This window comes from Tursiops truncatus, chromosome 16 (assembly GCF_011762595.2).
Source record: "Tursiops truncatus isolate mTurTru1 chromosome 16, mTurTru1.mat.Y, whole genome shotgun sequence".
In the NCBI taxonomy this organism is placed as follows: domain Eukaryota; kingdom Metazoa; phylum Chordata; class Mammalia; order Artiodactyla; family Delphinidae; genus Tursiops; species Tursiops truncatus.
Window position 1 is genome coordinate 24818895 of NC_047049.1, and position 24383 is coordinate 24843277.

A 24383-nucleotide genomic window follows, 5' to 3' on the forward strand; every position below is an offset into this window, starting at 1 on the left:
CAGTTTGCCCAGGATGGTTGGTCACTGTGGTCTTGGTCACCCCCGGACCAGTTGCAGAGAAGGCTGAGTGGCCTGATGGAGCTGTGTCAAGACAGCCTGGGAGGCCTTTCCGATTACATTAGCTTCTGGTAGCACTAGAGGGAGACGCTAGCCCTCGCCTCCCCTCCCTTTCTCCTTCCTGTGACTCCCTGGGAGGTAGTGATTCAGCAGCAAGTGGAAAGCAGGCTACACTGTGACCTACCAGGAGTGGAATCACCAGCGGTATAGGGGCTGTCAGCACCACCTCCAGGCAAGAGCTGAGCAAGGAGGGGAGGTGGGAAGGGGGTCTTGAGTGGTTCAGGACCTGGACTCTGACAGACGGCCTGCTGTCCTGCCCAGGTGAGGACTGATTGCAGGGCAGCAGGAGGTGGGCATGCCAGAAGGGAGAGCCCTGCCTTTCCCCCTCACCGTGCCCTGGTATGTGAGGGATGGGGGAGTCCCAGCCACTGGATACCTAAGCTGCTTCTCATACTCAGCGGCTAAAAATACGCAATGGCTTTGCTAAAAGGTGCCCAACGGAAACCTACAAGAGGTTTCCTATTAGGGCCGCGCCTGCTGGGGCTGGAGGCCAGATGCTGTGTGAAGGATTCCTATGCCTGCCATTCTGACCACCCAGTCCCAGCCTGGCACCTCCCCTGCCAGGGCCTCAGCTTCCACTCCATTAACCCATGTGCTTCTCAGGCCCCCAGGGCCTTGCGTTGCCCTCCCTCCCCTGCACCCACTGGGTGGCAGCATTTGGGGTTTGGTCTTGACCCCCAGAGCAAGGCCCGGGTCCTCGGCCACCCAATCGCAGCCTCACCTACTCACTGTGTGACCCTGAACAGGTTGTCTAGCTTCTCTAAGCTTTGCTGTCCTCGCCTGCAAAGCAAGGAGACCACAGGATCCAGAAGCCCTTGGTGGGAAGGGCTCGCGCTCTGGTTGAAGAAGAGGCCGGCCAGGAGATTTGCCCGGAAGCGCAAGCTCAGTGTGCTCACGGAGCGGAAACGTTTCTTAGGCGTGGCTGGGGTCCTGCTGGAGATTATGGTACAGTGACTGCAGTGCCCCTTGGCACAACTCCTGCCCACCTGTCAGGGTTGTAGTGACTGGGCAGAGACTCTGCTGGGCCCCAGGCTCTCAGCCAACACTGGCCCAGCCTCGGGACCCCCAGCGGGTGGATGCAGACACTGTGTTAGGTCAGGTCGCGATGGGGCCCCACGTCTGAATTTGTAACTGGCTCTCCAGGTGAACCTGTTGAATGACCAGGTCGAGAGTTGCTGACGGGGCCTGGCACAGAGCGGGCCCTCGGCCCCTGTGAACTATGTCCCTCGCCTACTCCTGAGCCTTAGCGGGCTTCCCTGTCACACGGTAATGACCTGCCCATCTCCCCTCGGGGGCTGTTGACAAGCTCAAAGAGAATCCTGGGCAGCTGCAGCTGCACAAACAGGGGGAGAAGATGGCCATCACTGCGAGGAAGCCACCCCCCGTCTGGACTGCTAGCAGCCAGGGGTTGGGCAGTGAGCCACTGTGGTCCCCAGCCCAGAGGCTTCTCCTGCAAGACCAGAAGGAAAATGGTGGGGCAGGGGAGGGCAGTTCCCCCTTGCCCTCCACTCTCCGCCCTTCCCCAGGCCCCACTCTGCAAAAAAGCCTGAGAAACAAATTCTCTCCTTAGGAGATGCAAGTCTGCTAGGCAGGACATAGCCTCCGTACAATGTCCTCCTCCTCACTGGGAATTTTTCCCACAGTAGAGCTTCAACCGGCACAGCCAGGCACTCCGGACAGTCTCTCCCCGTCTCCCTTCTGCCCCAGGGAGGTGACCCTGGCTCAGGCTTTCCTGGACTGCCAGGTCGAGGATGGGGGCAGATGGGAACTCTCCCACCTGCCTTTTGGAGGCAACAGATTCAACAGATTCCCCTTTCCCCCCATCCTTGTTACAGTATCATTCGGGCACGTGGGCTTATGAACCACAGCCCTTGCCCAGCTTGGATGACCTGGGGCAGTGGCTGAACCTCTGTTTCCTCATCCACAAAACGGGGATGATAGGACCTCCATAGTGTGGATGTGAGGATTGAAAGAGGCTTGAAATACCAAGGAGGTTCTCAAACAGGACCGCTGGTAAGGGGACGGTATCAGAAATTCACGTTCCGGGCCTCAGCCCCAGCATTCCGACTCACTGGTTTCTGAGTCCAAACTTTGGGACACATAGAAGCCTTGGAGAGGGGGATCCCCTCATCCTTGGCTGTGGAGGCAGATCACCTTGGAGCTTCACAAATGCCCCCACAGCCCAGGTCACCCCCCAGATTCACAGGATCAGACTCTCGGTGAGTGTCCATGAGGATGACTCCCTTCCCAGTGAACCTGCTGCCCTTTCCTCCAGCCGGCAGACCTAGCTGGCCTGTTGGCATATTTTCTTTGATCCCAGGGGAAACGGAAGGCATTTCCTCTAGTCTCCACATGGATCACCAGCCAGCCCCACCTGAGCACTTAACAGACCTCCAGCGTCGTAGAGGCTCCCCTGAGGATTGGCGGATGAAGGGGTGCTGGGAGGGGCCGAGGGCAGGAGGGCAGCGGGGGCAGGATTTGGAAAGTAGCCTGCTGCTGAGTCTGGGTTAAGTCCTTGCTGCAGAGCAGGGAAGGCTCCAGGCTGGGGCAGCTCAGGGCACCAAACAGTTATTGTCAGTGACAGGATTCGAATCCAGTGCTCACTTACTCAGAAGCTCAACCTTTGTTCCTGTCCATGCAGTACGCTCTGCCTCACCCCTACTGAATCCCAGGTTCCCAGCCTGAGCTTTTCTGGTCAACATTCAACCTACAGCCCCTATTTATCCATCACTTATGCCAGGCCAAGGGATGCAGTGGGAGGGAACAAGCCACAGTGTGACCTCAGGGAGCCTTGGGTCTAGGATGGGGGCAGACTTTAATCAAAGGGTCACACAAATCTGTAATTACGCAGAGGCCAGCAGAGGGAGGATGTCGGGGAAGACAGGTTGAGGAGGTGACATTTCAGTCGTGACTTTAAAGGCTGAGTGAGCAAGAGCAAGCAATATAAACAACTGGGAGGGGAAGCGCTGCCGGGGAGGGGAGCGGGCTCCCGGCGCGGGGCAGGACCTGGGTTCTAGCGACCACCCCCGGGGCCTCAGTTTCCCTATTAACGAAGCGGGTGGAAACGTGCCTCACCCTCCCCCATCGGAGGACGGACGGGGGAAGGTGCCTGGGAAAGGGCACGAGCGGCCCACCGAGCCCATCCAGTTGGGCCGGGGCGGGGCGGGGCAGGGGTGCTCGCTGCGGGCGGCGGGGAGGGGCGTGGAGGGGCGTGGAGGGGCAGGCGGACCGCGCCTGGAGGCCGGGCTGGCTGGGACCCGCGGGCAGGCGCGGCGCGCAGTGCGTGCGGCTGCGGAGCGCGCGGCTCGCCGGCCGCCGGCATCACATGAGCATCCGGCCCGTGGGTGCCCGGCAGCCGCAGCCCTGCAGCCCAGCGGCCGCGCGCCTCCGCACGACCCTAACCATGTCTGTCTGTTGTTGCTTCTTTTTCAGGGACTATGGCAGTTCCAAGAGGAAATCAGGTAAGGGAGCATCCGGGCGTTCTTCCCTCCAGCCTCCCCTCCCGCTTCGTGCACGCGCCGCTCCGACCCTGCGGAGGACTTTCTGGGGGCTTGTCCTCGCCCGCCTGCCCTGTGGTCCTGTGGTCCAGGGTACTCCCTGTGGTTGCCCCCCTCCTCAGTCCACGCCCCCTAAGACCTCTGGTACTCGCGCCTCCTCCTCGCACCGCGCCCCTCGGGCTCTCCCGGTGGGGGTGGGAGCGGGTGCATGGGGAGTGCGGGGATGCCTGTGAAGGGCCTAAGCCCCCGCGACGGGTGCAGCCGGATCCTGCTCCTGGGCCTGCGGGGCCAACTCCTGGGCACCTCTGTGGTTTCTCCCTCGGTCCTCCCCGCGGTGCGGCAGCGATGGAAGGGTTAATGGAAACGAGAGGCTGGGTTTTCGCCGTGGGAAGGTGAGATCCAGGACCGAAAAGGGGCGGAGGGGAAGGGAGGGGAATCGTGCTGCAGAGATTGGGTTTTTAACGGCTGCAGCGCAGACCTTCCCCTCCTTCCCCAACTCTGAGCGCGTTCTCCACCGTGCCGGGGTGGAGGCTCTGCGTCGTGGCCCTCAGAGACACCCTATGGGAGGCCACCGACCCGCCCTGGCATCGGCCCGGCAGGTGCCGGGCTCACTCCGAGTTTGCGAAGCGGGTGGAGACGGGGAGCGTCGGGGCAGGTCCTTGGACGCTGGACGTTGTGTTTAGGGCGCAGTCGGCTGGGGTCAGAGGAGGATTCTCTCTGGGTGGGGGAGGAGGGACTAGGCAAATGCCAGCACGTGGGCGGGGCGCAGTTAATTGGGAGAGGGTGGCCCCTTGTACTTAGGGCTGTGTGTACTGGGAGTTGGGGCGGGGAAGGGAATGCAGCGATCTGTGTGGGCTTGTGTGTTGTCCGTATTTATGGGGGTGGTGAGTTATGGGGGTGCGCAACCATCTGGGGCTCTGGCCTTGGGGATGTGGGACGTGTGTATGAACACCTGGCTTACATTAATGGCTCACGTCGTAGGGAGATACTTGTGTCCAGGTGCTTTGAACTGTGGATCAGAAGAGGTGTGTGTGCCTGTGTGTGATGGATGGGCTGTGAATTGGGCTAGTTGTGATTGCATGGTGCGTTTCTGAGTGTGGGTCCGTATGTTTTGTGTGTATAAGTGCTTGCTTCTATATGCACTGGGATGAGGAAAGATGTGTCCTGGCTTACATACGGGGGGAACGTGTGTGTACAGGGGGTTGTGTGTGTTCATGTGGGGCTTCATAGTTGTGTGCTCTTGAGGGTATGTTTACTTGTTTGGGTGTGTGTGTGCCAGTGTGTTAGGATGTATCCAGTTGTGGGTTGGTGTGTGTTTGTGTCTAGCTGTGGGATGAGACTGCGTGTGCACACATGCCTGTCACCTGGGGAGGGGTGCTTCAGGTATGTCCACCCCTGGTGCAGAACAGCATTTCCTCCATGAACAGGGGGTGAGGCTGCCTCATGAACTTGAGGAATTGCAGCATCTCCTCAGCTGTCACTTGCAGCCCGAGTCATAGGTGGGGGAACCTGGAAGGAGGGGCAAACATGGGATTGCGTTCTGTCACACCCCTCTCCCCAAGAAACTCGCCCTGGGCCTCAGAGGTGTAGTGGCTGTTTGAGGCTGGGCTCAGATTCTTTTTTTATAAATTTATTTATTTTGGGCTGTGTTGGGTCTTCGCTGCTGCACGCGGACTTTCTCTAGTTGCAGCGAGGGGGGCTACTCTTCGTTGCGGTACGCGGGCTTCTCATTGCAGTGGCTTCTCTTGTAGCAGAGCATGGGCTCTAGGGACGCGGGTTTCAGTAGTTGTGGCACGCAGGCTCTAGAGCGCAGGCTCAGTAGTCATAGCACACGGGCTTAGGTGCTCCGTGGCACGTGGGATCTTCCCGGACCAGGGCTCGAACCCGTGTCCCCTGCATTGGCAGGCAGATTCTTAACCACTGCGCCACCAGGGAAGCCCTGGGCTCAGATTCTGGCTCTGTGTGACCTCAGGCAATTTTCATAACCTCTCTGCCTCGGTTTTCTCTTCCTAAAAAAACACAGATAATGATGGTCTCTACCTCACATGTAGAAGATTCAATAAGTTAATGTGGAAAAGTCCGTAGGACCCAATAACTGCTGTAGAAGTGTCAGTTTATTGTCATCAGCATTACTTTCTGAAGCCCTGGGACCCTGGGTGAGTCCCTTCTCTACTCTAGGCCTCAGTTTCCAACTATAAAGTCAAGGGCTGGGCCTCCTAACCTCCCAGCTGCCCTCCCCTCCATCTCTAAGGCTCAGGTTCTGTGCTGCTTCCTAAGCAAGACAGGGCCCCACCCAGGGAAAGCGTCCCCGGTTTCTCTGCCTTCCACTCTCCAGCCAGGAAAGGGATGGATGGAGAAATTTAATTTACGCTGCTTATGATAATGGCCACTTAGTGTCATGGTTAAAAGTGCCAGGTCTGGAGCCAGACTGCAGGAGCTCAGAGTCTGGCTTTTCAGACCTTGGGCAGACTTCCTACCCTCTCTGACCCTGTCCTCCCTTCTGTCAATTGGGGATAATATTCTTATCCATCTGGTAAGGTTAATTTTATGTGTCGACTTGGCTGTGCCCAGATATTTTGTCAAGCATTTTTCTGGATGTGTCTGTGAAGGCGTTTGTTTTTGAATGAGATTCACTTTTAAATCAGTGGACTTTGAGTAAAGCAGATTACCCTCCCTAATGGGGGTTGGCCTCATCCAAACAGTTGAAGACCTTAAGAGAAAGACTGACCTCCCCCAAGCAAGAAGGAATTCTGCCAGCACCTTTGGACTTGAACTGCAACTCTTCCTTGCGTCTCCAGCCTGTCAGTCTATGCCGTCAGGCTGTGGGCTCACCAAGCCCCCCCAATCACGTGAGCCAGTTCCTCTCTCTCTCCCTCCCTCCCTCGCTCGCTCGCTCGCTCACTCTTGCTCTCTCTCTCTCTCAATATTCTGTTCTGTTTCTCTGGAGAACCCTGATCAATACACACCTTATATGGTTATGATGAAATTACATAAACTTCTATATGTAAGTGTGCTTAGACCACTCACTGCCTACAGTGAGAACTGGACAGTTCTCCCAAAGTGCTAGCTACTGTTATTATTTAGTGAGCATCTACTATGTGCTGGCAACTTTACATATATTTCTTTATTTGCTGCCCAGAGCCATGTTGCATGGTGGCTGGTAGGATTCGCATTTCACAAATGAGAAGCTGTGTCTCCGAGGGTGGCTGCCCGGAGTCTGTGGCAAAGTGAGGGTTTGAGTTCATACTTTGGGCTTCACTCTGCTCTGTGATGAAGCGCGTGACACTTCCCAAGGTCGCTCCAGTCAGGGATGTTTGCGTGGAGAACATGAATGCTTGTTCCCTGGTCATTTCTTGTCACATTTTAGTCCTCGAAGCCCCAGCCCATCCTTGGAGGATCTCCTGGAGGGATCTCCTATTGAGCACAGAGCCAGGACTACAAGGCAGGCCTGGGGAGGGTGGAGTCAACAGGAAGAAAGTTCTCAGGCTGCTGACAGCCTCACAGAGGAGGCAGGACTGGCGACCTTGAGACCCCGAAGACAGTGTAGCCTCAAATTTATTTCTGCTCCTTTGCTCCACAGAACCTGCTCCTTCCCGCATCTTCCTTCTCGCTCCATCCACCCTGTTGCTCAAGCCCAGCATCGGAGAGGTCATCCCTGACTTCTCCCTTCCTCTCACTTGCCCACCTGACCTCCAGATCCATCCCCTTCTCCCACCTCCACCGTCACACCTGTTGGAAGCTCCCTTCGTCTCTCAGGAGGACCCCAGCTTCCTCCTCAGCCTGTCTGCTCCCACCCCAGCCCCTCCACACCGCAGCTAGAGTGAGCTCTTCCACACATGGATCAAATAATGTGCTTTTCTGCCTAAATTCCAAGATTTCCTATCCCACCCAGAAAAACTCCTTATCCCGGGCTTGCAGAGCCGTGTGAGCTTTGGCCCCTGCCTGCCACCCTGCCCCAGGCTCTGCCCTCATCCCCGTCCCCCTTCCCACCCCAGCCCTCTGCTCAGCTGCTCCCATCACCTTCCATTCCTTAAACACTTCGGGTTCGTTCTCTCCACAGTCTTTGCATTTGCTCTTCCCTCTGCCTGAATGCTGTTCCCCATTCTTCCATATGGCTAGCTCCTTAAGATTAATACTGCTCCCCATTCTTCCATATGGCTAGCTCCTTAAGATTTCTGCTTGTCACTTCAGAGAAGCTGCCCCTACCTCCACTCTCTAGCTGCCCCTTTAGGTCTCCCTGCTTCTTGCACATCACCAACCGCACTCTATCTTGTGGGTTTTCTTGTTCATTATCTGTGTCCCACCACCTTGAAGGCAGAGACCTTGTGGCAGGGCTCGCACCAGTAGCAGGGTCCCCTGGTGCTTGTTGAATGGGAGGGTGGATGGAAGAAGGCGTGGGTGCATGAATGACGCTGCAGGTCAGGAAAGAGAGGTCGCTGCAGCCTCTAGTCAGGAACATTATCCAGGAAAAGGAGGAGTTTTTCTGATTAGGAGTGGAGAGCAGGGGCTTTGCTAATCAAGAGACAGCATTTGCACAAAGATGGGGGAGCAGGACCAAGTGCAGCTTGTTTGGAGACCAGCTACTGCAGCTGACCTTATTGAGCACCAGCTGTATGCCGGTACCTGTAAAGCGTTGAGGTTATACGAATGTGCCTTTCTGCCCTCGAGGGGTTTGCAGTCCGCTCTGGGTGATGAACTGTGCAGACAAGAATGTACTGTTGGACAGGGAAGCAAGGAAGTGGCATGGTTACCTGAGGAAGAGCAGTCCAGACCAAGGGCACAGCCAGTACAAGGGCCCAGGGGTGGGAGGTCTGTGGCTGGGTGGAACGTAAGGGAGGTCAAGGTGTTAGGAGAGGAGAGCAGCCATGTAGTGGGGATGCGGCAGCAGCAAAGACCGTGTAGGGCCTTGCCAGCCATTTTAAGGGTTTTGGCTTTCACTGTGAGATGAAGAGCCCCTACGGGGTTCTGAGGAAAGGGGGACATAATCTGACTTAGATCCCAGAAGGATTTTTCTGACCGGTGAGTGGAGATGGTTAAGGGGAGGAGACAGGTGATGAGAGGATGAGGACTCTGGCAGCAATGGAGGGACGAGATGGATTTCCCTGATCGGGTGTGGGCCGTGGGGGGCAGTTTATGTCAGGTTGCCTGGGCTCCCATTCTCAGCCGCACGACCTTGGGTAGATCACCTGAGCTCTGCGACCTCACTTGTTCTGTTGTATCAGTCAGGTTCAACTAGAGAAACAGAACCAGCAGGAGCTATCAAATTTCTGGCAAGGAACTGGCTGATGTGATTGGGGGCAGGTGAGGCAAGTCTGAAACCCAAGAGCCGACTGGGGTTGCCATCCACAGGTGAAATTCCTCCTGCAGGGAAGCCTCAGCTCTGCCTTTAAAGCGTTTCAGCTTATGGACCCAGGAGCCCTTGGAGTATCAAGTATAATTTCACTGTAAGTCAACTAATGATGAACCTGATCCCACCTGCAGAATACCTCCCCAGCAATTCCTGGATTAGTGTGTGGTTGAATAACTGGGGATTGTAGCCTAGCCAGGGTGACGCATAAAAGTGATGGACACACCCATGAAAATGGAGTAGCAGCCACCTGCAGGAAGGTGCAGATGATTCAAGGATGTGATGTAGTTAGAGGGCTTTGTGCCGGGCCTGGCAGTAGCAAGAGCCTGTTGCTGTTAGCTGTGATTGGCCGTCCCCCCCCCCCCCGCGGTGAGCACTGCTGCGGGAGCTCAGAGGTGGGCTGGAGCAGGCCCCCCCAGAGCAGGGGCTTCTCTTCAAACCTGAAAAGATGGGCTGGGGCGCCCAGAGTTCTGGGAAGCTGCCTGGCTCCGGCGCTGGTGGCTGGGGAGTTCTGACTTGCACCACGAGGGGGCGCAGGTGGCCACGGATCCTGTGAGATCATCCTGGCCCTGGGATTGTGTCTGAGGCCCCATCCCACCCAGGAGTCCTGTGATGAGCTGCAGCTCGTTTATATGCAAATGAGGTTGCTCAAGAGTGTTGCAAGTTTGTTCTTTTGGGCTAGTGTTGATGTTTCTCGTGAAATCCGGTTTACTTTATACTTATCCTTGGAAACTTGGTGAGCTCTGCCTGCTTCCATTTTAGTACCATACAGTCTGCGTCATCGGATGGAGCTAATGAGATCAGCATTACTGTAGTTTCACTGCGGAGAAGTGTGCTGCTTGGAGTTCAGAGTTTAGGTTTTGGCATCAGACAGGGTTTGAACTCCTGCTCTGCCATGTGTTTGCTCTATGACTGGCAGCTGCTTAACCTCTGACCTTCATGCCCCCATATGGAAAACAGGGGTAAAAATAGTGCCTGCCTCTATTAAAGGTAAGGACTGAATTAGCAGGGGGCCCAGCGCATAGCAGCTCCCAATGATAGCAGCTGCCGTTGTTGCTATTTTAAGTATTGATAGGTTCAGAAAGGAGGGGAGAAGTTGGTCCTACCTTGGATTTGAGAGTAAAAAGACATGCTTGAAGCATTATTTTCATTCTTTGAGCCCAGGGCCTGGCCCCAGAGGAGACAGAACCTAGACTCAGAACATTCTGTAGAGTTATGAACACAGGCTCTGGAGCCAGAATGCCTGGTTTTGTGTCCCAGCTGTGCCAGCTGTGTGGTCTTGGGCAAGTCCTAACTTCCCTGTGCCTCAGTTTCCTCATCTGTGGAATGGGTATAACGATAGCACTTCACCAGGTTGCTTGAGGCTTGAATATGTGTTAATACGTGTGAAGTGTCTGGTGCAGGAAACACTAAGGGTTAAGCCTCTTCTATTATGAGTAGGAGGCAGCACCGTGGATATCTAGCAGAGGTCCACCGTGGAGATCCCCCAGCAGAAGGGACCACTGGCTTTGGCATTTGCCCTCCTGCAGGAGAGACTCCTCTCAATCAGAGGGGGAAGGCAGAGTGTGCACCATCTCATAGTTGCCAGTCAGCCTCCCAATAACCTGGGCAGCTGGTCTTGTCCCCCTTTTAAAGACCAGGAGAGGTAGGTTCAGGAACCTGCCCGAGGTCACCTAGCCAGGTAGATGCAGGATTCGAATCTGGTCCTTCTGATCCAAACCTCTTTCCACTGAAGTCTGTTCCCTCCTAAGCTAAGACCCAAGGGATCCACAGGTGAACAGGACTGGGCCCTGGAGACCTCTAGCAGGAGGTTCCACAGACTGAGAGAGGGACTTCCCCAAGAGAGCCCCCCACTGCGGTTTCTAGAAGGAACCCATTGGTCACCAGGGATTCTTAATTGGGTAAAGGGTCCCTTTACAGGGTGTGACTAATATCCCCTTAATCTCTCTTTGTCTGAATTTGGTCTTTAATAAGGTGTATTTGTTTTAAAGCAAAACCTGCCCATAGGTTCTGGCTACTATAAAAAGTTAGTCTACCCTCCTCGTTTTATAGAGGAAGTAACTAAGAGAGGGCCTGCCACCTGCCCAAGGTGAGGGGTTGGGCAGAACCTGGCTTCCTGCTCATCACATTCCCACCAAACCCTGGAATGAGGCGGAGGTGTGAGGAGGGCCATGGTGAAGCAGAGCGAGCAGGTCTGTAAAGCCTCTGGTCCCTCGTCTTCCCACAGGATGAATGCCCCAGTAGGACAGAGAGCAGGGCCAGGCTCTCTCTTGACCCCCAGCCTGCCCTGCTCACCAGCCACAGAGGGAGAAGGGCAGAGACAAAGCAGATGGCAGCAGCCTTCACGCCTCTCCCGGAGGCTTTCATTTCTCTAAGCGATTGCTGGTCTCCGGTCTCTGGCCCCACAGAGGTCACAGCTCAATTGAGAAAGCAGGATGCTCTCAGTGATTCATTGATGAATGCAGGGCAGGATGCGTTGTGATCCACAAGCAGCGGGAGTCAAATAGAAGGGGCTGGGGGTGGGGGATGGGGGGGGTACTAGCCAAGATGGGAGGGGCTGGAGATGCATCCTGGAGGATGGAAGGGGTTGCAATGAGCAGAGGGGTGGGCGGACGCCCCTGGTAGAAGGGCCGGGGCTGAGCAAGGACTTGGAGTCTGGGATGTGATTGAGAAGTTTGAGGGAAGAAGAGATGTCTAGCCTGGCAGAAGTGAAGGGCTAGAGAAGGGGAGGGCAGGAGATGTGTCTGGAAAGGAAACCTGGGAGAGTGTATCAGCAAGACTTTTCCTTTTTTTTTTTTTTATACATTTATTTTACTTTATTTTTGGCTGCGTTGGGTCTTTGTTGCTGCGCGGGCTGTCTCTAGTTGAGGTGAGCAGGGGCTACTCTTCGTTGTGGTGCGTGGGCTTCTCATTGCTGTGGCTTCTCTTGTTGCGGATCATGGGCTCTAGACGCGTGGTCTTCAGTGGCTGCGGCACGTGGGCTCAGTAGTTGTGGCTTGCAGGCTCAGTAGTTGCCACGCAAGGGCTCAAGAGTGCAGGCTCAGTAGTTGTGGCGCACGGGCTTAGTTGCTCCGCGGCACGTGGGATCTTCCCAGACCAGGGCTACGAACCCATGTCCCCTGCCTTGGCAGGCGGATTCTTAACCACTGCGCCACCAGGGAAGTCCCAGCAAGACTTTTGCAAAGCTTTCTTTTCTGCCCGAGCCATCCATCCTCAGGGAGAAAGGCCCAGGCTGCTTAGCGAACACGGCCAAGACATGACTGGCGCCCTCCAACGGCCAGAAGTGAACGTGTCTTGTGAAGGCATCGTGTTCTGGCACATCTCACCCGGGTTGGTGTTTTTAAATAATTTTTGTTTTCGTGGCTCTGGGTCCTCAGCCTGATGTCACCCTGGAGTTCAAAGCCAACTAATTGGAAGTGAAAGGAGGCTGATTGATTTGTCTGTTCCACGGCCAGCCAATGTGGCAGCAGTGTGATGGAGAAAGTGTGTGTCTGTGCCACGACTCCCCTGCCACTGACCTACTGGCTTGCACACACAAAGCAGGGGCGAGGGAGGTGAGGGCTCCCCGAGTCCTGGAATCCCGTATCTCACTCCCGGGAAGGAGGCAGCTAGCTGGTGTGTGGCCTTGATTCCCTCTGCCCTGCTTCTTTCTGCTCCCTCATTCCTATCACCCGACCTCTCCTGCTGGGGTAATGAGAAGATGGGCTGGAAGGGGACAGCATGGGCAAAGGCCCGGAGGTATGCTGAGAGTCCTGAGCCTGCTTGTTGAAGTGCAGGTTCGCAGGCCCTGCCCAGACCTCCTGAATGAGCATCTCTGGGGGTGGCGGCCAGGAACACCAGGCAGTGGGCTCCCCAGGGATCCTGAGATAGAGGCGGGGTTGAATTTGGGGTGGGTCGTCCACGTGGGTTGATGGCAGTGTTCGGGGTAGTCAGGCAGTGAGGAGGCAGCAGGATCGGACCCCCAGGATGGGGCTGCTCCTGGAGGGTGCATTTAGTTGTGTCCCAAGTTGGGGGTCGGGGGCAGAACCAGTATGGGAAGGGGAGCGCAGTTAGAGGACAGAGAACGCTGGCCCGGCATTCGGGGCCTTGGAGAATGGCTCTCCACTGGGCCTGCCCAGCCACTAGCTTCCCTTCTGCCCTCATCAGGAGGCTGTGACGAGACCCCCGTCTGCCTTTTATTTCCACAAGGTTTTCCTCTTCAGAGGAGGAGACACCCACATTGTGGTCCAGCAAAGAAATGCTTCCCACCACGGCCCTCAGCCAGAAAATAACTTGTTCCCCACTTGGGCTTTTTGGCTTATAAACATGTGACAAACGAGGCAACATTTCCAGTAACAACAAAGCCAATGGAAAAACAAAGATTTGGGGGAAATGTGCATTATTTATTGTGTTAGCACCTTTTTCTGATCTAAAGTTACTTTGTTTAGAAATAGAAATGTGGCGTGTGTAACTCAGTTGGCTTGTGACATTTTTATAATTGGTCAGTTTTGAAATGTGACGGCAAAGAAAAATTTTCCAAAGTTTCAGTGAAACTTAGAAGTTTGTGGGGGAAAAAGTGTTTTTCCCCAACTCTTTCTGCTTTACCCTCGGGATCTTGTCATTGCCACATGTGACCCAAGCAGCTGGTATGAAGATGGATTTTCTTAATGTTAGAACTGGATTCTTTTTTTTTTTTTTTTTTTTTGCGGTACGCGGGCCTCTCACTGCTGCGGCCCCTCCCGCTCCGGACGCACAGGCCCAGCGGCCATGGCCCACGGGCCCAGCCGCTCCGCGGCATGTGGGATCCTCCCGGACCAGGGCACGAACCCGCGTCCCCCGCATCGGCAGGTGGACCCTCAACCACTGCGTCACCAGGGAAGCCCCCAGAACTGGATTCTTGTACCAAGAAAATTGGGCCGTGTTAGAAAGTCCCTTCACTTCCCTGTGCTCAGAAGGAAGAGCCACCACCTCTTCGAGATGCTTCCTCCCAACGTTGCATCTGGCCAATGGATGCTGTGTTGTAGGAAAAGGCCCCCTGTAGGTTTCTGGGAGCTGCCTTTCCTGTTAGCCAGGGTCTCCCCCTGGGCCCTGGACCACCTTAGGCTCCCTGAGTGTTGGGTCAGGGTCAGAGCTGGGTACCTAACTGTTCCCGGAAGGAAGGTGAGGTCCTTGCAAAGCTGTGATGACAGGCTAGTGATAAGAGGCCAAATTAGGACTATCTTGGTTGGCAATAGCCCCCCCACCCCGGGAAAACCTTGCAAACATGGCAGATATTAACATCTCTTGTCCCAGATCTGTCTGGGTGGGGCAGTTTCTCCTGGTCTGTCACCTCTCGGCCGTATACTGTCCCTCCCTGGAGCCTAGTGGCTCTGAGAGCCCTCTGTCAGTTCCTCATTTGCGTTTGGTCACAGGGTTCTGAGTACGAGGGCCCTTTCCCCATCTTCCTCAGTGACCTCGGTTTCTCTCTCTGCTCTAAGCCCAGGGCTCAGTTGACAGTAGTGGCAGCTCTCCCAGGGGTGAGGGTATGGCCAAACTGGTAAGAAGCAAGTTTCCGAATGGATGCTGGTACCAGACCCTGCTAGGATTAGGTGGCTCCTGCCAGACCTACAGCTGACTCACTGGCACTGGCTGTGGCTTCGTGTAGATTTGTTCAGTGAACATCCGAGTACCTCCACTGTGCCAGGCCCTGTGGTCCAAGCCTAGGGATACCGAGGTGGATACAGTGAGGTCCGTGTCCTCAGGACTCTCAGTTGGGTCAGGGAGGTGGGAAAGTAAACAGCAGTTATGATGTGATGTCCAAGTGCTACCATGGTGGAGGCGCAGCGGGTGGGATGTGAGGGAGCCTCCCCAGGGGAGGCATAGATATGCCTGTGGGTGGGGTGCTGAGTGAGACCTTCTACCCCCGGTTCCCTGAGGTTTTAAATGAGTCGGCCCGGAGGAGAGGGAGAGCGGCTTGCGGAGGCATCTGGTCAGTCTTAGCGTTGGCTGTGCAAGCGTCTCACATCCTCTAAACCGGGCTGGGGCACATCCTCCACATCCCCCCGGTACCTGCTGGGCAGTATCTCAGCAGAGATACCACTGTAGATGGTCACTCGTTCACTAAAGTTGTTGAAGCTTAAAAAGTTCTAATTATAAAATTAATACATGTGCCTGGGTTGGAGAGAACTTGCCCCAAAGGTCGCCTGTGACCTGTTCCTTATTGTTAGGAGGGCTCTGGCTTCCACTGGTCTCCTAGGGGACACGTGCCCTGCCTGTGACAGGAGGGCACGAATCCTGATTCCATGCAGCTGCAGGGCCGTGGCCCGGCCAGCCAGGTGCCTGGCCCTCGGAAGTGTTAAGTATCTGACAACAGACGGGTCTCCACTGGGGAAATCTTCATCCAGTGGGTCTCCCTCGTAGTTGATGATTCACCGGGATTGACAGGACAGAGAGAGCAGCCCTTTCAAGGCACAGGTAAAGACCAGGGGGACCCAGAAAAATGGCCCCAGCCTCTCACACTTGTGCAGCGAGCCAGGACAGAGCCCTCTGAGCACCGGTCTCCTTCCGGGCTTCTCCCCGGGGCGGAAGCTCAGTATTAGCCAGAGTCCCTGAGCTGTGGTGCCAAAGGGTTAACTTCGTGCTCCCCAGAGAGCTCGCACACTCCTGACCCTCTCCTGTCCTCCAGGCCCTCCCAGCTGCGGCCTCCTGGGCATAGCTCAGTCACGTGAGAGCCAGATGTGGGGATTTCCCAAGCAGTGATATATATATGTGTGTGTGTGTGTGTGTGTGTGAGCGTGCACGCACACACACACACACACACACACACACACATACACTCACACTGCTCTGTTTACGTGGCATCCGAGAGCTCAGGGGATTGGTCCAAATGTACGCAGAGCAGGAGAGGGATGGGGGTGAGGAGAGGCCCCAGGCTCCAGCCACACACCCTGGGAGGCTGCCCCGAGCCCTGCTGAGCCCTGCTCCCACCAGACATCATAGATAAGCCAGTTGTTTTTGCTCAGACTCCCATTTCCTGCAGCATCCATCTTGCCATAGACCATATTGCTTATGTATAAAATTTTTTTTAAATCTCTTTGAAGGGCTTTACCACAGATGCTGGAAGCCCGCAGCCTTCCAGGGATGTTCTGCCGGGCCTGGGGCCTGCCTATGAGTTACTCTGCACAGCACCAGCTAGGCTCAGGGCCTTTCCTGGCCTGAGGATGCCCGTATGTACCTCAGGCCACCCCAGCCAAAACCTAGACTAGAGGAAGTGCAGGGCCCTGGGGGCCAAGAAGGTCCTGGAGCAGTGGTATCAGCTGGACCTCAGTTTCCCCGTGAAACCCTTGGGATTCAGGGCATTGAGTGTGTGTCCTTCCAACAGCCACCATGGACTTTCTGGGTACCACCTACTGTGTTCGGTGTGCCGTGAGGATGCTGACAGGGTTAAGACCCTGAAGGAACTTCAGATCTGATTGGAGAGACTCATAACAAATTTTGATTAGCGCCTACTATGTGCCAGACACTTGCTAGGACTACAACACTATCCAGACATTCTGGAGCCCGTTGACACAGAGACCCGTTGAACAATACAGAGACCCTGCCCAGGGCAAGATAAGGGCGGCCTGCAAACCTTGAAAAGGGGGTCACCCTCAACCTCAGTTCACAGGTGAACTCTGCCCCTGGCCCCTGCCCCCCTCATCCCCACCCCCATCCTCCTCTGGCAGTGTCCAGCCAGATGTCAGCTGGAGTATTGTGATCCCTGCTCCAAAGGTGGGTCCAGTTACAGATGCGAGGCCTCCAGGTCTCAGCCCTGCTGCATCCCCCCTTGCCCCCGCGAGCCCGCACCCGGGGCCCTGCCTGCTATGTTTGGCTCCAGCTTTCCGGCAGGGTCTGGGCAGCCTGGGGCGATGAGGATACACTGGAGTGGCAGCCCTGGTGGCACCAGGCAGGTGGGTGAGGGAGCCACGCAGCCTCCCCCAAACCTACATGACCCCCGGAGCAGTCAGGAGTGCCTGGGAGAGTGTCTTTGATGGTAAATATCTGCGCCCCGTCCCTGAGGCTGGAGAGTCAGTTGGTCGTCGCCGGGAGCCTCCAGCTGGGCATGTGGTAGATGCTCGTTAGATAATTGGCGGTTGATTATTTATAATCTGTTAGTGAAAGTCCAGTCTGGGGAAAATAAAACATTGCTTTTTTTGTGGCCCTGGGGTGAGGTTGTCAGGCTTGGGTCCACTGCTGTTGACTCTCAGGGCTCTTGTGGAGGGTGAGCCAGGGGAGGGGGTGGACTGGCGGGCTGGGGGCTGGAGACACAGCGGCTGCTTACTCCATCCTGTACCACTGGCCTCTGTTTCTGCTGCTGCCGCTGCCTCCTCCTCATGGGCTTTGGCGGGGGGAGCTGGTGGGTGGGGGAATGGGAGGGGGGATACCCCAGTAAGTGGGGGAGGACCACCAAGGCAGCCACCCCAGGGAGGGGGGTGGCTGGGATCCGGGAACTCTGAACAGTGTTGAGTTTGTCTCTTCTGTGCACACCAGCACCCCGGCATGGGGAGAGGTGAGAGCCCGAGAGTGGAGGGGGAGGCCGCCACCCCAGGGGCTACTATGGGGTCAGGCAGCAGCTGTGGGAGCAGAGGCTCAGAGCCCTGCTGGCCTCCCGCACACAGTGCCCCTCTGTCCGCCCACAGCACCTGTGTTTAACCAGAAGCTGAGGGTTTTTGAGCAGGGTGGGAGAAGGAGGCAGACCTGCCTGCCAGGGCAGCCCCCCTGGGCAGCTGCGGTGCTCCCGGGGGCAGCCTGGGCCTCTGCCCACACCCACTTGGGCTGGGCTGTCTCTGCTGGCCCGCCTTGGCCTAGGTGGGTGTCCTTGGACTTAGTCCCTAAGGGGCTGCGGAGTGGCTCCAGCCCTCACGCACCCCATTCCCCACCTGAGCCGGGAGACTGACTGTGCTCTGACTGCATGGCTCAGCGGTCAGAGGGTCAGCGGTGCATTCCTGCCCCGGGTTGGGCTGCCCCGACATGGACTCTGGATTCTGGGAAAGGCAGCTCCTGGAGAAGGAGGCAGGCCCCTTCCTACTGAGAGTAAAATGAAAGGAGTATGGCTGCATTTACAAAGGGAAGCCCAACAGAAATAATTGAGCCTCCCTTGGCCAATGTCTGGAGAGGATCCAGAGAATGAGGTCCCCTGTTTTTAGGCCCCTTTGTTCCCCATTCCCAACCTGCTTGCCTGGGCTCAAGTCTGACCCATCACTCCCTTGCTGTGGGGCCTTGGGAAAAAGCTTAACTTTCCTGAGGCTTACTTTCTGCATCTGTAAAATACAGATTCTTATAAGGATTAAACGTTTAGTCAAATGTTTAACCCAGTACCTAGAATGCACGTTAAGAAAGTGGGAACTGGCGGCTTCCCTGGTGGCGCAGTAGTTAAGAATCCGCCTGCCAATGCAGGGGACACGGATTTGAGCCCTGGTCCGGGAAGATCCCACATGCCGTGGAGCAGCTAAGCCTGTGCACCACAACTACTGAGCCTGCTCTCTAGAGCCCATGAGCCACAACTAGAGCCCGTGAGCCACAACTACTGAAGCCCGGCACCTAGAGCCCGTGCTCCGCAACAAGAGAAGTCACCACAATGAGAAGCCTGCGCACCGCAACAAAGAGTAGCCCCCGCTCGCCGCAACTCGAGAAAGCCCGCGCACCGCAACTAGAGAAAGCCCGCGCGCAGCAACGAAGCCCCAACGCAGCCAAAAATAAATAAATAAATAATTAATTAAAAGAAAGTGGGGGGGGGGCTTCCCTGGTGGCGCAGTGGTTGGGAGTCCGCCTGCCGATGCAGGGGACGCGGGTTCGTGCCCCGGTCCGGGAGGATCCCGCGTGCGGCGGAGTGGCTGGGCCCGTGAGCCGTGGCCGCTGGGCCTGCGCATCCAGAGCCTGCATTCCGCAATGGGAGAGGCCACGGCAGTGAGAGGCCCGCGTACCGCAAGAGAAAAAAAAAAAAAGAAAGAAAGTGGGAACTGGTATGCTTGTTCTAGCCTCAGCCCTACCACTAACTTGCTGTGTGATCTTAGGCAAACTTCTCTCTGGTCCTAAGTCCCCACATGCTCCTTCCAGCCTTTATTTAGCTCAGAACCCTCAGGCCCTGGGCAGGACCAGCTACATGATTTAGGCGACCTCTTGTTCATAAATTATTAAAGATTTCAAATTGGGAACAGAGGGTGTTAAACCAAGAGCAGGGCCCTGCTAAGTATGGATCCCTGTGTGCCTGAGCAGATCACACCGCCTGAAGCCACCCCTGCCTTGGAGGCTGTGAGCGTAGAAGGCAGGGCCAGGGGTCTGGGCTGCTGGTGTAGCAGCATTGACCCCTCACCTCCCCAGTCCAAGGGCATGAGTTTTTCATGCTGTAGGTATTGATGAGCTGGAGGCTGCTGCTCACCCCGGAGCAGGCTGCAGAGAGCTGCCCCTGTGGGTAGCAGCTCACACACCTTACAGCAGGACACTCCCCAGCTTCCACCCGTGTGACTGTGGACTGGAAGTCGTGTTTGAGTTATTGCTTGTTCTCTGTCTTGACCATCTTAATTCATGCCATGCTTTTTCCGGATGCCATTTGTATCACTTTCACTGTTGTGCCACTGTCTCTGCTGCTCTGAGCTTGATGACCTATTTCAGGCCCTATATATCATGTAGGTCAAGCTGCTACTTCTTTGTGAAGCACTGTTAGCCCTCGAGGGCTCTGGTAAAGATTTGAGCTACTTCATGCCTATGACAGCACAGTGCCTGCCACAAGGGATGTGCTCTCGTGAAAAAGTAGCTCCTTCTCCTTCTACTGTTAAATAAAATAACAGGGCTAGCAGCTGTCAAGCCCTAATTAGTTGATGACCTGAAAGCAGTGGCTGAGTTCCCTGGTGGCCTAGTCAAAAAGGAGAAGAAACATATGGAGTCTAGGAAATTTAAGAAATCTAGCCCTATGTAAGGTTCAGTTGTACGAAAGGAGAGAAAAGACTAGAATACAACAGATATTTAGAAACCAGTTCAAGGCTGCAGTGAGGTAAGAACAATAGAATTCCCAAAGAGAGAGAGGTCTTGAGTGTTCAAGTGCGCTGAGGTATTGAAGAATGGAAGGACACAGAGACAACAGGGGGGTATTCATTCCCGGCAGGGGCCCTGCTCCTCCTCCCCTCCCAGGAGCTCAGGGCCGGGGCTGTGTAAGCCGATAAGGCGGGTGACCCTGCCCTGGTCCCACTGAGCCCTTGGTTTGCTTTCATTCTACGAGGAGTTTATGCTGTTGGCTGTCCTCCTGTCTCTCCCACCTGGGCTTTCAGCCCACTCTGGATTTATTAGTTTGGATGGGTGGAACTTGCTTTACACCAGGGAAGAATTTCTGGAAGCATGGTTTGAGACTACATTTGGGTAAATTGAACCCAATTCTCCCTGCTCTGGAGTTACTCAACATTAAAAGAAACATTACAGAGCAGTAGGAGTCCCTCTCCTAACTTAAGTCTATCCAGTTGTTTGTAACGTAGTCCTCGGGTGTATTTGTGTTTGGGGGGAACGTCCTTAAAGTCAGGGGCCCCTGTAATATTGTTCTTTGATTTCTCATAATCACCTGGACTTGACAAGAGTCAGGTTCAGCACCGAAGTGTCATCAGGACTTGCAGGCACCTGGTTTTCTCTGGGCCTGGATTCTTGCTGGTCCAGCAGGCCAGGAGGAGTGGCTGTGGCAGGAACATGAGTCCTGTGGGATGGCCATGGGAGGGACCCTGTCTCCATGCCTTCCGTCTCCCAGGCACACACTGCTTTAGTCATCAGCTTTGTCCCTGTCACCCACTCCCCTTCTGTGTTCCAGGGGCCTAATTCCTATCCCTCCAAAACCTTTCACAGGCACTAGGCCATTTCACTCTTTTTTTTCTCCCATTGCGGAGCACAGGCTCTGGACGCGCAGGCTCAGCGGCCATGGCTCACGGGCCCAGTCACTCTGCAGCATGTGGGATCTTCCTGGACCGGGGCACGAACCCGTGTCCCCTGCATCGGCAGGTGGACTCCCAACCGCTGCGCCACCAGGGAAGCCCCATTTCACTCTTAAAGCAGACCTACAACGAAAAAGACATGGTAGATATTTTTATCCCCATTTCACAGAAGGAAAAGGGGCTCAGAGATTTGCTAAATGCCCCAGAATCAGTGAGCTAAGCGAGAGGGCAAGGGCAAGAACCAAGATTTTTAAAAAATTCTTGCTCCAGTTCCTCTGTCTCATGTGCCTCCCGAGCGAACTGTGGCACTTCTTCACTTGAGTCTCCTATATTGAGCGTGTGTTCAAGTGGTTTTCCCTGGAAAGGTGGTCTGTTTCTCTGGAAAGATTTGTTTCTACTGTGGTGTACTTGCATTATGGAGACTAGCAGGTTACTACTGGAAGAGTCTAGAACATGAAACAAGTATCTTGGAGATCAGTGGGCCCAAAATGCTTGATTTTACAGATGTGGCCCAGAGAAGTCAAGCCATTTGCCCAAGGTCACACAGCCAGTTCTCAGCAAAACCAGTTGTGCAGATTCCCAGTCTCACGCCCCTTGCTGTCCACCAGGCCCCGTGACTCTGCTCTGTAGGGCCCTTGGTTCTGTCACCAGAGAGGGGGGTCGAGACCGCAGGGAGGGCAGGAAGCAGTTGGTTTGTGTCACTCACAGCTGCTCATTTGGCTGCGCCTGTCTTTTGCTCCTTTGCCCCGTCTCTCCTTCTCACCATTTTCCCAGTCCTGAGCCAGCAGCCATGTCTGCCTCCTGGCCGAGGGGCCAGGGTTTGTAAGCCAAGGGGGCCACTCCTCTGTTCATCGCAATGAGGCAGAGGGGGGTCCTTCCCACCCTGGGCTGGAGAGAAGGCACTCCAAAGGGGGGAAATTTGGGGTGGGAGCCATGGAACTGGATTAATTCTGCGGATCCAGGGGACTGGGAAATAAATCATGTTTTAAAAAGGCTTTTTTTTTTTAAAGACAGGCTCGTTTCTGGTCCGCTTCCCATTTTCCTTTGGAAAGAGGGAAGGCCTGCTTATTGCGGGGGGAAGGGGGTGGGCATGAGTTCAGCTTGTTCCACATTTAGGAGTGGGGGCTCGGTTTCCAGAGGCTGAGGGATCTTTTCCTGTCTGCCCTCCGTGGCCTGCCCAAATGCCCAAACCCGAAAGGCCCAGAAGGGCATCGGACCCTTCAAGATGACTGTTGAAAAAACCAACCAAGCAGCAAAGGCCTCGGGAGCATTTGGTCCACATGGGCCAACAGCCTCCACTTCTCTCCCCTGGGGATTTGGAGCAGCTCCCCTTCTCTGACAACCTCATCTCCCAGCCTTGGGTCTGGCAAACCACTGCCCACAGGCCAAGCCCAGCTCACCATGTGGTTTTTTTTAATTTATTCAATTAATTAATTTATTTTTGGCTGCATTGGGTCTCTGTTGCTGCGTGCAGGCTTTCTCTAGTTGCGGCGAGCGGGGGCTACTCTTCATTGGGGTGCGCGGGCCTCTCAGTGTGGCAGCTTCTCTTGTTGCGGAGCACGGGTGCATGGGCTTCAGTAGTTGTGGCACGCAGGCCCAGTAGTTGTGGTGCATGGGCTTAGTTGCTCCGCGGCATGTGGGATCTTCCCAGACCAGGGCTTGAACCCGCGTCCCCTGCATTGGCAGGCGGATTCTTAACCACTGTGTCACCAGGGAAACCCCAACCATGTGGTTTTGTAAGTAAAGTTTTATTGGCACACAGCTCGTTCATTTCTCTACAGATTGTAACAGCAGAGGTAAGTAGTCTCGACAGAGACCACGTGGCCCACAAAGCCTAAAATATTGGCTCTCTGGCCCTACACAGGAAGTCCGTCGACCCCTCTTTTAGCAGAACACATCTTCCTGGGTCCTCCAGGCCCAGGCCAAATGAATTCCCTTGGCTCACTGACGGACATTAGCACTTCCCAAAACATTTCCTTCCGAAGAACCCGAAGCGAAGTGTACAAAGTAACGAAGCCAGCAGAGATGGAGAGAGGTGTGGGCGACCTCTTAGTTGGCTCAGCCCAGGGCTGGGTGCGGCCAGATGGTGTTGGGATGGGTCTGGCGTTAGGCCTGCCCAGGGGCGTTAGGATGGCCTCGCTGGGTGGCAGCCATTTGGCTACGTTTGGGGCACAGCATCAAGGAGTCATAACCCCAGCAAGATCTGGCACCAGACAGTGAAGCCCCACATTCTGAACTGAGACCCCCTCACCTCAACCACAGCAGCTGAAAGCCTCGGACTGTGTCTGCTTTGTCTCGGCCCTGCCAGGGCATGAGAGCTGGGCCAGCGTGGCTCCCGCTGTCCCAGGAGGCTTCTGGCTGCTAGGCCTGGTCAGAGACTCTGGCCACAGGATGCCTGTCTGTGGGTGTAGTCCCCCAGAATCCCTTTACCCCCAATTCCAGCTGACCCAGTGTCTGTGGGAAGTGTCTCTGTGCGCCAGCATTTTCTTGATGCGTCTAGTATTGAAATGCCATCTGGTTCTCGTCCTTGCAACTCCAGGAGCCTGATTTTCCTGCTGCCCCCCAGAGCTGATTGAACCAAGCCCATGGGATATGCCCAGGGAAGAGGTTCAGAGAGGTTAAGTAACTTTATCAAAGGGGCAGAGCCTGGATTTGGATCCAGACAGACTCCAGAGGCCGCGCCACACCTCTCCAGCGGATCCCCACTCTGCTGGTTTACAGTGAGCGCTGGAAGGGCCAGGCTTCCCAGGTCTACATGGTGAGCCAGCCTGCAACCGGAAGGTGGCTTGCTGAGCGAGGGAGAGTTAGGTGCTTTAAATGGTGAGCGACATCAGACCGAGGCCTGAAGCCTGTGTCACCACAAGAGATGAACACTGTACTAGCTGCGTGACCTGGACCAAGTTACTTAACTTCTGGTTCAGAGTCTTCACCTGCAAAGTGGAGGGAGTTCCTTATCACTGTAGGTTTATCATGAAAAACAGATGAGTTACTCTATGTAAGTGCTCAGCACAAGGCTTGGTGTACAGTAGATGCTGTATAAGTGTTGCTGCTGTGATGATTACCATTACTATCTATCAGGCTGCTCTCCTGGCCAACACCAGGCAAGCAGCCCAAGGGCTTGCCTCTCCGACTTGCATCTCCACGTTTCCTTCTCGCTGTAGCCACTGTAGCCAACGCTGTTCTCCTTTGGAGGCAGTGAGCAGTTCAGCAGAGGAAGCACCAGTGGGGGTGTCCCAGACCTGGTTCCATTTCTGGCTCTGCTACTCTGGCCTCTTGGGAACTTGGGCCAGTTCCTTCCCCTGTCTAAGCTCAGATCCCACCCCTGTAAACTGGGGCAAAAGGTGTGTTCCCAGCTCAAGGACCTGGGTGTAAGTGAGCCACTGTTCACTGTAGGTAAACTGTCAGCATCACGTGTTGACCCTCTGATATTCTAGAAATGTCCACACCATTGATTAGGCTAAGAGCTATTTGCCTCATGATGTTACCGTATCACATCTCACGATCTTAAGTTGTTTT

General features: G+C 55.3%; 1 protein-coding gene across 8 annotated transcripts in view; it reads left to right on the plus strand.

The window, feature by feature from the left end:
* SH3PXD2A (SH3 and PX domains 2A) overlaps positions 1-24383 on the plus strand; it is a 240037-nt gene that overhangs the window by 149755 nt on the left and 65899 nt on the right. For 7 of the 8 annotated variants that reach the window (XR_004522555.2, XM_033842081.2, XM_033842084.2 and 4 more), the window contains one exon: positions 3550-3578. The exons of the other annotated variant lie outside the window; for it this stretch is intronic. Coding sequence is in view for 6 of the 7 variants with exons in the window: in XM_033842081.2 (XP_033697972.1) it covers positions 3550-3578 (29 nt within the window). In the remaining variant the exon portion in view is untranslated. The remainder of the gene's footprint in view (positions 1-3549; positions 3579-24383) is intronic. 8 annotated transcript variants of the gene reach the window in all.